The sequence below is a fragment of the Acanthaster planci genome, linkage group LG20 (genome assembly GCF_054643075.1).
Source record: "Acanthaster planci isolate LZ-2023a linkage group LG20, COTS_SCS, whole genome shotgun sequence".
Taxonomy (NCBI): Eukaryota; Metazoa; Echinodermata; class Asteroidea; order Valvatida; family Acanthasteridae; genus Acanthaster; species Acanthaster planci.
The window spans coordinates 7771836-7785820 of NC_141796.1; the positions used below are offsets into that span (position 1 = coordinate 7771836).

The window sequence follows — 13985 nt, forward strand, 5'->3', positions numbered from 1 at the left end:
CAGTCCATTTTGATAAGCAAACTGCAAAACTAAGGTAAAAAAATTATAAAAAAAAAGAAAAGAAAAAAAGCTTATTCAGCTACGGTGAAAAAAAATAGCAACAGAGAATGAATTATCTAACAAAAAGTGCTTTACCTGCTAAACATATACAACGGCTTTAAGCAACGTTTCCATCCCAAAAAGTCTTCAAAAGTCTTGTTACCATAACTCTCAAGGGATACAATAGCAAAGAAAGTGCATTTTAAGCGCACTTTTCGTACATAAAGTAAGTCTAGCTTTATCTCTACAATGTCATTCTATGGCAAAGGCACAAGTCACCAGATCGATTGGTTTCTTCTAAACTTTAACGATGGTTTTGCCGGTATTTGCTCCAGAGAACAGCCCCGGGAATGCATCAAACATGTTGTCGAAACCCTGGGTGACATGTTCCTTGTACTTCAACTTCCACTAGAAAATCAAAAACAGGAAACGGTCGTTACACTGCTGTCCACGGTACATGCAAAACATAATTGTATTCAAAGAGCACATACCAATAAGGCTATTCAAAGAGTGGACTACTCCATAATACCCAGGGCAGCTAATTTTTTTATGTCAAAAAGGCAGTATGAAATTAGTTGCTAGGCTCAAGCAGTAGGCTTGGCCTAAAATGAGTCATCCAATGCAGTGTGTAAAAGGAAAATTAACAGCTTGAGATAATGCTGCTAAAATATGCCACCCGACTTTGCATTGCTGCTACTTACCGCATGTAGGGGTCCACACTTAGATAGATTGCCTCCACCAAGAATGCTGGGAAAACCAGAACAAAAATGCAAAATATAGTAAAACTACCCCCCACATCATATCTAAGTTTTCGACTTGGAACCCACAAAATCCAACTCAGCTGCAATCAAAAAGGTTTAAGACTGTGAGCTACCAAAATGTCTACATAAGAAATCCGGTCCTTGAAAATAAAAGACAAGTGCGGGCAGATTCGGCATAACCTTTTCGACCCGGGGAGGCTCTGAGGGAACAAACTTCCAATGATTATGCCCTGGCCATAGCTATTTAAGCATTCCCTCCAGGTCTACACAACTGATTCAAATCCTTGTCGGGTTTCCTAAAGGTCCAGAAACATAGCTGAGAGTTTAATTTTCTCGGATTCTTTTCAGACTTCAGGAGAGAAAACAAACGTTCCTTCAAAGAGCAAGGGACGATCTCCAAAAAAACGTTTTGGCATGATTTACGCCGCCAACAGAGCAGCAATTAATTTGCAAGCAGTAGTATAACAGCAAGCGGGCCGGCTGGCCGAGTCCGCTTTGAAGTTTGATTCGATATCAGATAGCTATGTCATGGCGTCTAGTACTAACGTTACACGATCCATTTAGCACATTTCCCCACGCACCGTTTATCTTATCCGGTTCGTAAATGTGACGTCACTTCAGTTTAAACCACGCCCACCGCACACGTGCACGGCACATAGAGTTACAGGCATTAATTGCTGTTTACGTGAACCATGGAACCGCAAGTTGCGGCGCAACTTAAGCGATTGTCCAATGAAAGCCTGCTAACCGTGGTGCGTCCGCCTTTGTGACGAAGTCCCTTACGAACTGGATTAGTCAAAAAGCGCTGCCAAGGGACTGTGTATTAAGATTTTGATAATGCTCGCTGAGATTTTATCTGTTGTTGATTATGCCCACTTCGTTAAAAAGGGGGCCCCGGAACCTGGATACAAGAATGTTCACCTCTGCATAATTTTGATAAGGGAGTAAATATGTGCTGGACGGTTATGAAGATGCGTTTAAGACCGGCTAGGAGTCATTCACCGACTTAGCGCCACCATGGTGCCACCCACCAGTCGGTGTTAAATGGCCGCCCTAGCTCCGTTCACACCCGTAAACTGGGCACTACACTGTATATACTCCTTCGTCAAGCTATACGCTTATGGGGACGACTTTTTAAAGGTTTTATCTGTTAACTTCTGTTAACTTTTAGAAGCCGGAATTGCCAAGATATATACAGTGTATTCACTTCTGAGGCAATCAACTGGCCCCCATATGTTGCTCTTCGCTGGAGTTCGCCCGTCCCTCGGACGAATTTTGGCCGTTGACCTGACTTGCACGGAGGAGATTCCTCCATCCTTGCACAGACTCCTTTGTGCCAGTAGAAATGGCTTTGTCCGACAGCCTGTCTAGTACTTAACACCCCGACTTCAACACTGTACGAATCTCGACCAGCTCTGCAAGAGAATCTGTCGGTCCAAGTAGTCGACGCAAAACTCACGCCTGTTCCATGTCACACCTGTAACGCAACACCGTCCTCAACGTAGCAAGTTTCTTGTCCAGTCACACAATGCGAAAACACCCTATGCGGGAATTCGTTGTCTCAGTACATGTACGTACATGTAGAGAGGCCTTGCTCTCTGTTCAATACTGAAAGGCTAATATCTTGTCACAAAACCATTTTTAAAAAGGACAAGAAGCCAGACTGCAATTGGTCACGTGCTGTGGCCCACCAGCATCAAACAAGAACTGAGGAATAACTGTTATTGCATTTAGCCTCTTGCTAATGGTACGTAAACATTCGAATTCCAATTCCCAGTAAATACTATATGTGACATGTTATACGTTAAACATACAAATGTCATTAACCACGCTTTTATAAGAAAAACATTTTGTGAATAATTTTTAATTAAAGCCTTCAATTTCTTGCATTTAACAAGCAAAATAACAAAATATAGTTCTTTAGTTTGACATTTCTATAATATAATTCAAATGTTTGGTACTCTCCGGTATTGCAAGTCCATGTTTTATCAAAGCATGTACTATTAGTAGCGACGCTTGGATAATGATCGTTATCTATCGATATGATGGTAAAGAGCCTTTATATTTGAGGATGACGAGTAGCATGTATGAACAACAAAAGAATGTCATTTGAAATGATAGCCACCTGGGTTTTCAAATACATGTAAAAATATTGATTTCTCTATTATTGTATGTACAGTCATTCACGGAAGCTTAGGACCACCCATATATGATGCATTAACCTGAAGAAAAATAAACTGAAACCAATCAATCGTGGCAACTTAGGCCTATGTTAATTTTCAATGTGTAACCTTATAGTATCTTGGTTAAAGAACTAGTTAACTACATTTCCATGATTTAAAATTTTAACAGTCTAATATTTAGTGTGCCCTCCTTTTTTTCTGATTGTTTGCCCATGCTGCCTAACAGATAAAAAGACTTGCCTTTTCAATAAAATTAATGTATATAGTCTCACAGCAGGACCCTGATATGTTATCATCATTGATAACATGTAATTATCCAATGAAACAATGTAACGAAGGCCCGGTGACAGAAATAGCAACAAAAGGCCTATTCCAGGTGGTCTCCAACTTTTGTAAATGACTGTATGACTTTAAATTGAGAGGGAGCTCCATCCAGCAAAAAGCAAAGTACTCCACATCACTAAACGTTGCAAGCCAGTCAAGTTCACCTACTCCATTCACAACTACCCTTTGGAGGCAGTATACCATCAGTTAAATACCTACTGACGGACAACTTATACTGGAAGCAACATGTGGTCACCACCCACAGAAGTGCATGAGAATTGGTTTCTTTCGGCGTAACTTGAGCAACTGCCCTCGTGAAGTCAGTCCGCAGATAGACTATCTTTGTGCGGTCCACTGCAGTGTGCCAGCTTTGTATAGATCCATCCGGGAGGAATTAACAACCTGACTAAAATCAAAGCTGTCTAGCTGTCTGGTACGTCACGAATGACTATTTGAAAGACAGCAGCAACACCATACTGAGTAGCCTGGGGTGGGAGACTCTTTGACACCCCTGAAGGGCCATTTCCAAAGTCACAGTGATGTACCGGATCTCAACAAACTCACTGATATCCCTTTAAGCTTACCCGGATCAGTTCATGTACCTGAGGAAACAGCCACATGTTCCTCATCCTTATAAAAGGGCTCCTTCCCCGGCACTATCTGCTCGTGGAACACACTGCCCCAGCAAGTTGTAGAGTTACCAACCCTGGATATTTTCATGTATACAGTGAATGGTGCTAGCCTTAGATACCCATTCCGTCCTATAACTATTCCACGTTTCGTATAATTAGGCCCCCTATATAGTTTTTATTTCCGCACGTTCGTCTTTTTAGACATCTTGTCTGCACCTGATTGTCTGCTCCTTAAACAGTGTGCAAGTGTACTCAGTGGAGGTTTCTGCACAGGACAGGAAGATAATGGTCATGACGATGATGGCAATGAGGGGATGATGGGAATGATGATGATAGTAAATTGCAGCCTTATATCGCGGTATAGACCGATTCACTGACGCCATTACTGCGGTGTCCCCTTCACTCAGGGGTGCATTCCTAAGCCTGACGAGCGCATGATTTTGGTGAGCAGTGTGCTTCCATTGGCTGACGTGGAAGCATTATATGTGCATTTCTCTGGCCGTGCCCGAATTACTTGGCTACGGCCTACTATTACGCACGAGTCTACGGTGGTACTGGCTGCAGCCAGTTCCTATAAAATTGCGTGTAATTTCAAGCCGCAGCCGAGTGATTCGGACGTGGCCTCTTTTGTTCAAGCGTGTGGGGAGACCGCAGTAATGCTCCAGATTCTTTTCACCAGATCGGTCTAGAGTTTCATTCATTGCAGGAAGAGCGCCCTGTCCGTGGTATACATGTTCTCAATGAGCCAGTTCTGTATTTCAAACAAAGGTCATTCGGGAACAAAGCACGCGCACCCGCGAGTCCGTGAAGGGCAGCGTGCTGATTGGGCAGACATCGCCCCTACGTCCGAATGACCTGGGCGCGCTTAAATTTGGGCATGGGCTGTTGGAATACTGAACTGGCTCAATAGGTCTAATACGCGAGCACCAAGCTTCAAGGTTATTAAGACTCTCTCTTTAGAAACACGATTTCCCACAGGGGTTCACACTTCTGTTTCTCTGAATGTTTGCAGCATTTCCACAAGCTCCTCAGGATTTTTAGCTTTTTCTTCCTTATTTCCGTCGGCCTTCTCGATAGAGGGAGTCTTCGGGCTCTGTTGATATTAGAAAGACAAAAAGGAGTTCAGAAACGGCCGAGGGTGCATATGTAGGACCAGAGTGCAGAGGTGTAAAAGCTGGGCTTTATGCGATTGATAATTGTTGCCATTGTTTGGAAAGTAAACGAAACCTGACAAGTTTACAGAATATCTAAGATTACAGGATTCCACGGGTAATCTCCACAGGCTGACGAGATTGAACATGTTTGGTCGGGCTAACAAACGACTGTACAATCTGCATGAGCAGCTAGCTGCCCGTCTCTTGCTAAACCACGCGTGCCAGCACTGAAAAATCCTCATTTGTGCTCATGAGCCCCCAAAGATGAAAGGGACTGGCAAATAACATGATGCCTGATTTGGCTTCCAAACTATATACTGCTGTTCCAATTGTCAGCTTGTAGTTAGCCTGCTCCATGGAGTGAGCGCTGCAGTATGCGCTTGCACAACACAGCTTGGTGTTGCACCAGAATGGATCTACTTGGGTCACATCTTTGAGCCCGTCTCCATGCATTCTTTTGCTTTACTTCACCTAGTGCACTCGGTATTTCAACATTTCACGATATCCAGTTTGCGATACCAGCCGAGCCCACACGGGAAATTCCTAGGGCAACACTGTACACCTCTAAATACCGTTGCGATGCAATACTCTCACTGATATACAGCTGACTGTGCCATTACCTTCAGCACGAAGAGCGCACTAACGCAGAAACTCAGCGTTGCGAGTAGTCGGAAAGCGGTGGTGAGCCCCATCATAGCCAGCCGGAGGCCCGGCCGGTCATACAGAAGGCATTCCCCCGTCTCCTGGCACGATTCCTGCCAGTAGGAACACTGTGTCTCGATGATTGCGCCAAAGATGACAGGACCAGGTATGAAACCTGTTGGGGTTAGGACATTTTGGATTTCGTAGCCTTTTCAAGCTCATATCTTTTTAATCATAAGATCACATTACACGTTTATACTTCACGAAGAATGCCACACATCTGTCAAAGACTTATGGGCCTCACCTAACTATTTCGCCTCATCCTTTTGGCTCTTGAAAAATCGGCCAATTGGAGCTTTTAGATTTAACTTTTTTTATAAATAGAAACCTTATTTTATTGGCATCTATAGTGGTAAACTTACCGAGTGTCTTCGACAAAAAAGACTTCACTCCCATTGCCAGACTTCGATCTTTCTCCAAAACAGACCTGTGGTACCCAAATCGTTAAGTTTCTTAATTTACTGCTAGATGAGGCTATTGATGCAATATTATGTACAAAAACTGTAAGGTACAGGTACTGTGAAGGCCAATACACAGGCAGCCAGCAATACGGACTTTTCACAATAGTGCGCCACCAAGAGTTTCCAACCCGTTGGCCAATCACAATGCAAGAAATATGTCGACCCAGACCCATGTCCTGACGTGTCAACCCAACCTCGACCCCATGGGCTGTGTGCGCGTTCCTTTGCGCGTTTTTTGCTAATTTCTTAAACATCGTAAGCAGAAAGTACCTCTTCATCCGTTACGACTTTGGAGTAAAACCCAGTACGTGTACCCCTTCGTGCATTTTCGAATATGCCTTGACCTGGCTCTTGAAAATTCCATGTTTAGTTCATTGGGAAAGCAAAAAACATTAATTTTTACTAAAAAGTGAAACTTCATTACAACACCCTCAAGTAATTACATCCGCATAGTATCCATAAAGCCTGCATCGGTTAATAATACAGAGCTGGCATTAATTAATCAACTGAACATCAAAATCAAGTTGACAAATTGAAACTGACCCATGTGATTTGAAACCAGTCCAAAACGTTGCTGATGACTACTGTAAACTAGTATTTTCTCCCCCCATCTCTCCTTCAATCACTGACCCATATCGCTCACCTGAAATACATCATGAACGACGGATTGAAGGCGAAGAACCCAAGTGCTGCTGTGACACCAACCATTATTACGTAGGGGATTAAAAGGGCACACGAAGAGGGGCAATCACCAGGGACGGCGAAACTCGAAGTGGTCTCGCTGGGGTCGATGCACGAGCAGTCTTCCAGGGTCTGCGCGAGACATGTTACGAAGAACGTTAGCGTTGACAGAAAAGTATATAATACAGAGATTTATATACGCTTTCCAATACAAGATCAGGCACACTTCAACGTAACATTCATGGTTTTTGTGTGTGTGAGTTTGTTTTTGCATTCAAAACATGTACAAAACATGTGGGTGGTCTTCTTAAAAAGTAAAAACATAAGAGGAACAACAAGGGGTCCCTGGTTGCAGGCAAATACACACTTGTGTTTGTGTGTACCTCACTTCAGTTGGTACAGTGAAACAGCTTCTGATTTGCTTTTCTAATTTGGTCATTATGCTATACCAAAAACCCGTTGGATTTGGAGCTTTGATTGGGTGGACTTTGTTACCCACAGTGCTTTGCGGCATTCATGAGTAACAGTTTACAGTAGGGCCTATCGTCTGTTAGTTCAAAAAGTACAGATATTAGGTTTCATATCAACGTACTGTCTGGCTTTGGTTTTTGGTCAGTGTTTGACAACCAGCGAAGCAAGCTGTGGCGTAGGTGACGTTGTCAGATCCGCAGACAGGCGAGTAAACGCCCTTCTCACATGTGCAATTCATATTGCAGGCCGAGTACAAATCTAGGCTGCAAAAGGCAAGTACCAAACGTTTGAAAAGCAACTTTTTAAACTTTTAAATTTCTACCTACCCCTAATTATGTATGCAATTACACCTTAGAAATAGTTTCTTAATATTGAGATCAATCTTAGTCCAAATTTAGACAAATTGAAAAAAAAAGATGCAGTTCAGTCGCGCAGGCTGATAGGCCTACGCAACAGTTTGGACCGAAGTTCATCTCTCTTGCCTATGATAAAGCAACCAGTCTTTGAAGTTAAATACAGGCCTTTCACTAATACCTGTTCCTATCATTCTCTATAATCAGTGTTAGAAAGAATCATTCTCCTAATGGATTCGAGAACGAGGTTAAACCCTCTCAGCTTCAAAGTTATCTGGTGAACCTTGGTTTCGTCAGAACCTTTTGTCTCACCCGTTCGTTGCCGTGTGGTTCAGCACCTTATAGTGTGTAGTCAGTCCGGCAACATCGTTGTTGGGGCACCCCAAGAACATCAAGATGAAGAACACCAAAACGGCCAGACTGTGAACTGCCAGAGTCAGAGAGGAGTAGCCACGCTGGTTCCCTGTCAAGCGCCACGTTACAATGCCTCCAAGCATTAGGCCAAGGAGGGAACCTGGGAGGTGTGCAAAGCCTGTAGTGTGGCAAGAGAAAATGGGAACGGGGTCCAAAATACACACGGATGACAGTGATACCGTGCAAAGAACGATGTAGGATGCTACATATCATACAAACAACATTACCAAGTAACATTCCTGCCTCGGACGGACTCGCACCGAACTCAAACTGGATGTATTTGGCAGAGAATACAACAAATCCGCTGAAGCTCAGATTCCACAGACAGAACGCTGCCATGGAGGACATGAAGATCACATTGGAAAGAAGGCGCCCGAGAGATGATAGAAAGTCTGCCAAGAAAAAGGAAGAAGTTCTACCAAGACGGCAAGGGGCAAAATCTGCTCAGTGGAGTATCCAGACAGCATGTATTGCACCAGATGGGCCTTTTCGGTGCTGTGTTAGGGTAACCGAACTGGCAATGAACAATCTATAGGCCTATATTAACTTACTGAGAAAAACATTGCTACAAATGGTACGACTCAGATAGCGAGACATGAACACTTTGAGGCAAAAAAACGTAAAAATTAGTTTACAACCGGGGAGCAAAATGATATTTTTACGCCAACGTTGACGTCAGTAGTTGGACATGCCATGAATTTTGCCGTAAATATTGATGTCAGTGTTCACAATTTGTGAAGTCTGTACAGCCACGTACATACTTGTGCGCTACCACCAAGGAATATTTTTCTTTCCAGTAGCCTGTCTCATCTTTTGATGGTGAGTGGTATTTCTAGTTAGAGGGCACAGCCTGCCAGAAGACTCAATCCTGTCACTGTACTACTCACACATTCAATTAAAAGAAAGACAAACCTAGTTGTTGATACGTGATTTTTTAAAAATCTTTTTAACTTTTCTTCGGGGCCTTGCACTAGTGAAACCTATGCATATATATGGCATTTTTGCCTGCACTTGAAGTCATACCTTTAACAACTGTCAGTGGTTCACCAGAGAGTGTCTTGTGAGAAATCGCTCCTCCCGTCATCGACACATCCTCGGTGAACTGCCCGCCTCGCCCCTTCCCCATTAGCGCTGTGCAGCAGTCTGGCACCCCGCTGAAACAGCAGTACGACTTGGATTTGTGCATCTTTCGCGGGAAAAAGAAGCAAGGCACGGAGACTAAGCACAGGTAACAGCCGTAGATGACGAAGCCCAGCCACCATGCCCCTTGCCATTGGGGATCCTTGGGGCCGATCTCGAGATGGGCGGCGTCCGTTTTGTAATAGTCAGCAAAGATCGACAGGCAATAGCCGCTCAGCGAGAAACCGACCAAGGGAACGATTGTGATGGGGAGCCACATCAGTGCTGTAATGCAAACAGAGGAGGAAAGAGGAGCAAGCACGGAGATTATGGGCCTATTTTGTTTCACACGGATCCGGATCTCAGTAATCCCAACGCTGGTCCGCTTCGGAGCTATGTAAAGAGTTGCGGCATGAGTGTTGGAGCCAAAATGGTGGATTATGTGTCAGTACACGTGTAATATTAGCACTCAATAAATGCATGCTCTACGGCACACATAATGACCAGCCATTTTGGTTCCAAGGTCTGAAGTTGACGCCACTCTCTCTACAGGTACTGCTCTTGTTCGCTCTACGAGCACGAGGCGGGCTCTGGTGTCAGTGAACCAACAATCAACGGATCACTGATCAGGATCCAGACCCTTCGTGAAACAAGCAGGTCCTAACACGGCTGTTGACGATGAAGGCAACGGTGTACAAATTGACGACGACGACGACATAGTAGTACTTTACAACACAACTGCATGGCCCCTCTTGTGTGTACCATGAAAGCACACCATACAGCAAAGTAGACGACAACATGGACGATGGTGTCCTTGACGAGAGGGAAATGATGACAATGACCAAGATGACATAAGAAAGAACAGAGCTTAGGCCTATAGGAACCAGGAATGAAGATGATGAGAACGCGGAGGAAGGCATACGACGAAGCTTGGGATGACTTAAGACATTGGGGCTAAATAACAAAACTTATTCCCAATTGATGATCAAACGGAAGAATCCCTATTGAACAAGGTGTCGGTGGGTGATTACACACACCTCTCCATTAAAATAATGATGGGGGTTATACAGTGTATATAAACCTGCGGAAAATTGGTAAGGACTGGAAGGTTTAGCTCGAGATTTCCATTAGAATTGTCATTGAGCGCTGTCGGGGTGGCGGGATTTGAAGCTAATACACGAAAACAGAAAACCCGTCTGGCACATTATAGAACTGTGGACCTCACACAATTTTACCTAGGTACATGGGCAGCAAGCTTTTCTCCACGGCGTCGTCCACGTAGGTCACAGCGAGTGGCGATAAGCCCGTGGAGCCCAGGCCGGCCAGTAGCTGTCCAATTATCAGGGCCCAGGTCTTGCTCAGCTGGGAGCCAGACGCTTCTATCTCATCAGCCGTGCACACCGTGGCGTTCGCCGTCCCGGAGTCACACAGTAATTCTGCAAGTAGTGGAGTAGAAAACCTTGACTGCTTCCCCATGGAGTAGATATGTACCGTATCATACACGATCTGGTTGGATACATTATATCACCATTAAAACACTGAGGTTTTGTAGATCAACCAACACGAAGACCTTAGCATGATGTGCCAGACTTGCTACCAATGTTGCCGGAGCACTACACGGAATTAGTTCCAATAACAAGTGTACATGGGTACCCCCATCCCGATATATTATACTTTCATTAGGCGTCCAAAAATGGTTGTGCCCCTCTAAACTTAGTTGAAGCTAGCCTATATCGATCGTTTTTAAGTTGCGTTGGTTACATGTCTACTGAAGAATTCGAAGTGCCCCGGTAAAGGGGTGGGGGGTCGCCAATACAATGGCCTTTTATGGTATTTCAAGTCTTCTGTTTGACATGACAATCAGTAGAGAGTGGTAATGAGCTACCCATAAGGACCTTGTAATCTCTGTTCTTCACAAAAGAGTCATGAAGAGCTTTCAGTCTTTACCAGAACCCTACTCTGGCCCAGTGATGTGAAAGTTAAAAGGGCGATCCCGAAGAGATTTTAAATTCTCCTTAACATAAAAATACCCCCTTCTGTACTTAATTTATGTGTCAGGAATAGAGGGACCGAAAATCAAGAATTGTAGCTTTCCACATTATTGTGTATGACCTTTTCTCTCTCAGACGGGTGCAAATAAAACAATTTTGGGCGGAGAACTTAGAGTTTTCTGATTTTGATCTGAATTCTGTGGTGCCTGATCTGACCTTCCGATCGGTTGCCATCTTCGCTGACAACTAGCCCCTCCAGGTCCATGGAGTTGTCGTACAGAAACTGGGGTAGTGCTGACATGAAGCTGCCCAGGGCAACCACGAGGCCCGAGATGCCGATGATACGTGGTCGGTGGTATCTGCATGCGATGATGAGACAAGAGTTGGTAACTACTCGGTTTTCCCAGTGACAATAAACAAGTTCAAAAATGCTAATTTGGGCAGGAATCAAACAACCTTTAAAAACAAATTTTTCATAAAAGAAAACAGAGTAAAATGCAATCCAATCTAATCAATTTGCGAACTTCACGGAAGCCCCTTCAGCCGTGCCCAAGACCCTAAAGAAATGCTTCTGAAGCTTTGACAGAATTCAGGTGTCGTTTGGTAATATATTACCAGCCTGCTTTAAACGCTGGCATTTTGCTTTGAAAGCGCGCCCTCGTTTACTAGCAGCGGTAGGTAAGCAGATTGGGTGTTATATCGCTTTATTTTAATTTATGTCTTATGTGGCCGTACTACTGCGATCTAACGCCGTAATTTCAACGGGCCATTACGCTGGATTGGGACATTTACTGCATTGTAGGTCGGCATTGTTTTATGCCCATATGTATATGTCCACAATCGAGGAATGAACACAGTAAATATTTGTCGTAATACAGCACTACAAAAATGTTTTACAGTATTTTAATTCAAGTGCCCCATGCTGTAAAAGGTACATGTAATAATGCAATGGTGCGACGGTATAATGGCCGGCGTACAGCATACGAGTGTGAAAGCGAGACAGTTAAATTTGACATCGTGAAAGATTTGCTGCAACATTTCACTAGAATTGAAATGGTTAAACATTTGCAAATTAGCAACGCAAATATTGGATGTGACGTACCAAATTAGCTTTTTGGTTTGCTTTCGTGCCAAGTTTAAGTCGGCCTTAACGCGATAGTACAGCGATATTACACTGTAAGGAAAAGAGAGGTGAGCAACAAATTAACCAATACAAACCAATGTGCTTACTTCCCCCCGATGTGTGCGACAAAAAGCACCCCACAGAGCGCCGATATGTCGTTGAGGGACATCAGCAGTCCGGACTCGGAGCTCTTGAGCTGGAACCTCTTCTCGATGGTGGAGATGACGGCGGAGAGGTAGATCCCCGAGCACCCGTACACGCCCAGGTACAGCAGGCCCATCATCAGCACGAACGTGTTGGGGTGGGCCACGGCGCGCATCAGGCGGCGACATACCGCTCTTGATCTTGCGCCGAAACCCGGGCACGGCGACTCTCGTCTGGGACTCCAGTCGCCTTCATCTTCGCTGATGAAGTCATGTGCGCCGACGTCAGCGTTGTGCTTTGGTGGCTCCTCACCGCGAAGGTGATGATACTTGGGCTGCAAAGCGTCTTTCTGATCTGTTGTCATTTTTAGCGGTGCCCCAAATCAGCTTCTAAAACGACCATGAAGAAGACGCCGACTTGTACCAACTGGCACCTTCCCCTGATGCGGAGTGCAAAATTCTTAGCGGAAAACTAAGTTGCGTATTGTTATTAAAAAACTTGATCTATGGACTCAAAACAAGATTCGTCACTGATAGTAACAAATTTTCTTCACGTTTCCGTGTAATTTCTATTAAAGGCGGTAAAAGTCATTAAGGCATGCACAATTCTAGGGGCCCTATTATTCAACACTGATCCTTTTGCTGAGTAAATGCTCTTGTAAACGGACTGTATTTTGTGTGCGTAATCACTTGGGTTTTGCAACTGTTGTTATCAAATATTTCACAAACCAAGGTTCATGATCTGAGCATACTTTAAGGCATTACTGTTAAATCTGAAACAGCGACACCAGCCCATCAGTGACAATGATTTGGCGTGATTTTCGATGCTTTGCATGTACCATAGAGAACCAGCTCCGTGCATAAACAAACAAGATAGCTGGAGCTTTGCTCCATCCTATTATTAACTCATAGTTATAGGCTTTTGTGTAAACTGCTGGTGGTCTTTGATAAAGAATGTGAACTTTGAAGTTTGAGGAGATATGACAACAACTTTTCGAAACCAGAAAACGTGCTAAAACCGTACCTATGATTGTGATTAAGTGAGGATCAGTCGATGCACCTGATGAAAATCATTCTGAACGAGGAATGACGAGATTCTGACAGTATCTCCTCTGATTCCAATACTATGATTTGCATATCCTAATGAAAAACGAAAAAAATACTATAAAACAAAAAGAAAGGAATAAAAAAGCCCCCAAACATGGATCAATGATTAAGCAATCTCGCCCCCCCCCCAGGAAATCGTCAGAGACACCACGAACTGAGACGCTGTGGTGCACGAGATGATCCAATTTGTGCGCACTTTAGAAAAACGAGTAATTTTCGTTTTTACGAAGCTTATATTAGGCTGTGTCCGAAACGGGCTTCCAGAGCTACGGCTAACACTATTGTCTTCGCGTCTCCATGTATTTTCAATGCATTGCAGACGTAGAC

At 44.0% G+C, this 13985-nt stretch overlaps 1 protein-coding gene across 1 annotated transcript; it reads right to left on the minus strand.

The window, feature by feature from the left end:
• Positions 1–2473: 2473 nt before the first annotated feature.
• On the minus strand, positions 2474–13280 carry LOC110974888 (solute carrier organic anion transporter family member 2A1-like). Its single transcript, XM_087130804.1, has 11 exons — positions 12516–13280; positions 11502–11644; positions 10530–10730; positions 9199–9579; positions 8403–8567; positions 8074–8293; positions 7530–7671; positions 6900–7069; positions 6158–6222; positions 5714–5910; positions 2474–5032 (listed from the first exon to the last, which is right to left on the minus strand). Exons 1-11 carry the CDS (start codon positions 12914–12916, stop codon positions 4922–4924), a joined length of 2196 nt encoding a protein of 731 aa, XP_086986930.1. The 5' UTR covers positions 12917–13280; the 3' UTR covers positions 2474–4921.
• Between the last annotated feature and the right edge of the window lie 705 nt (positions 13281–13985).

What these genes read in the sequence shown, in the direction of transcription:
- LOC110974888 (XM_087130804.1), bottom strand. Translation starts at nt 12,916, where the DNA reads ATGACAACAGATCAGAAAGACGCTTTGCAGCCCAAGTATCATCACCTT. An exon ending in CTTGCTGCCCATGTACCTAG is followed by an intron (nt 9,580 to 10,529) that starts GTAAAATTGTGT and finishes TTTGCATTACAG; the next exon opens with CACTGATGTGGCTCCCCATC. An exon ending in CCAAAAACCAAAGCCAGACA is followed by an intron (nt 7,070 to 7,529) that starts GTACGTTGATAT and finishes TGTCTCGCGCAG; the next exon opens with ACCCTGGAAGACTGCTCGTG.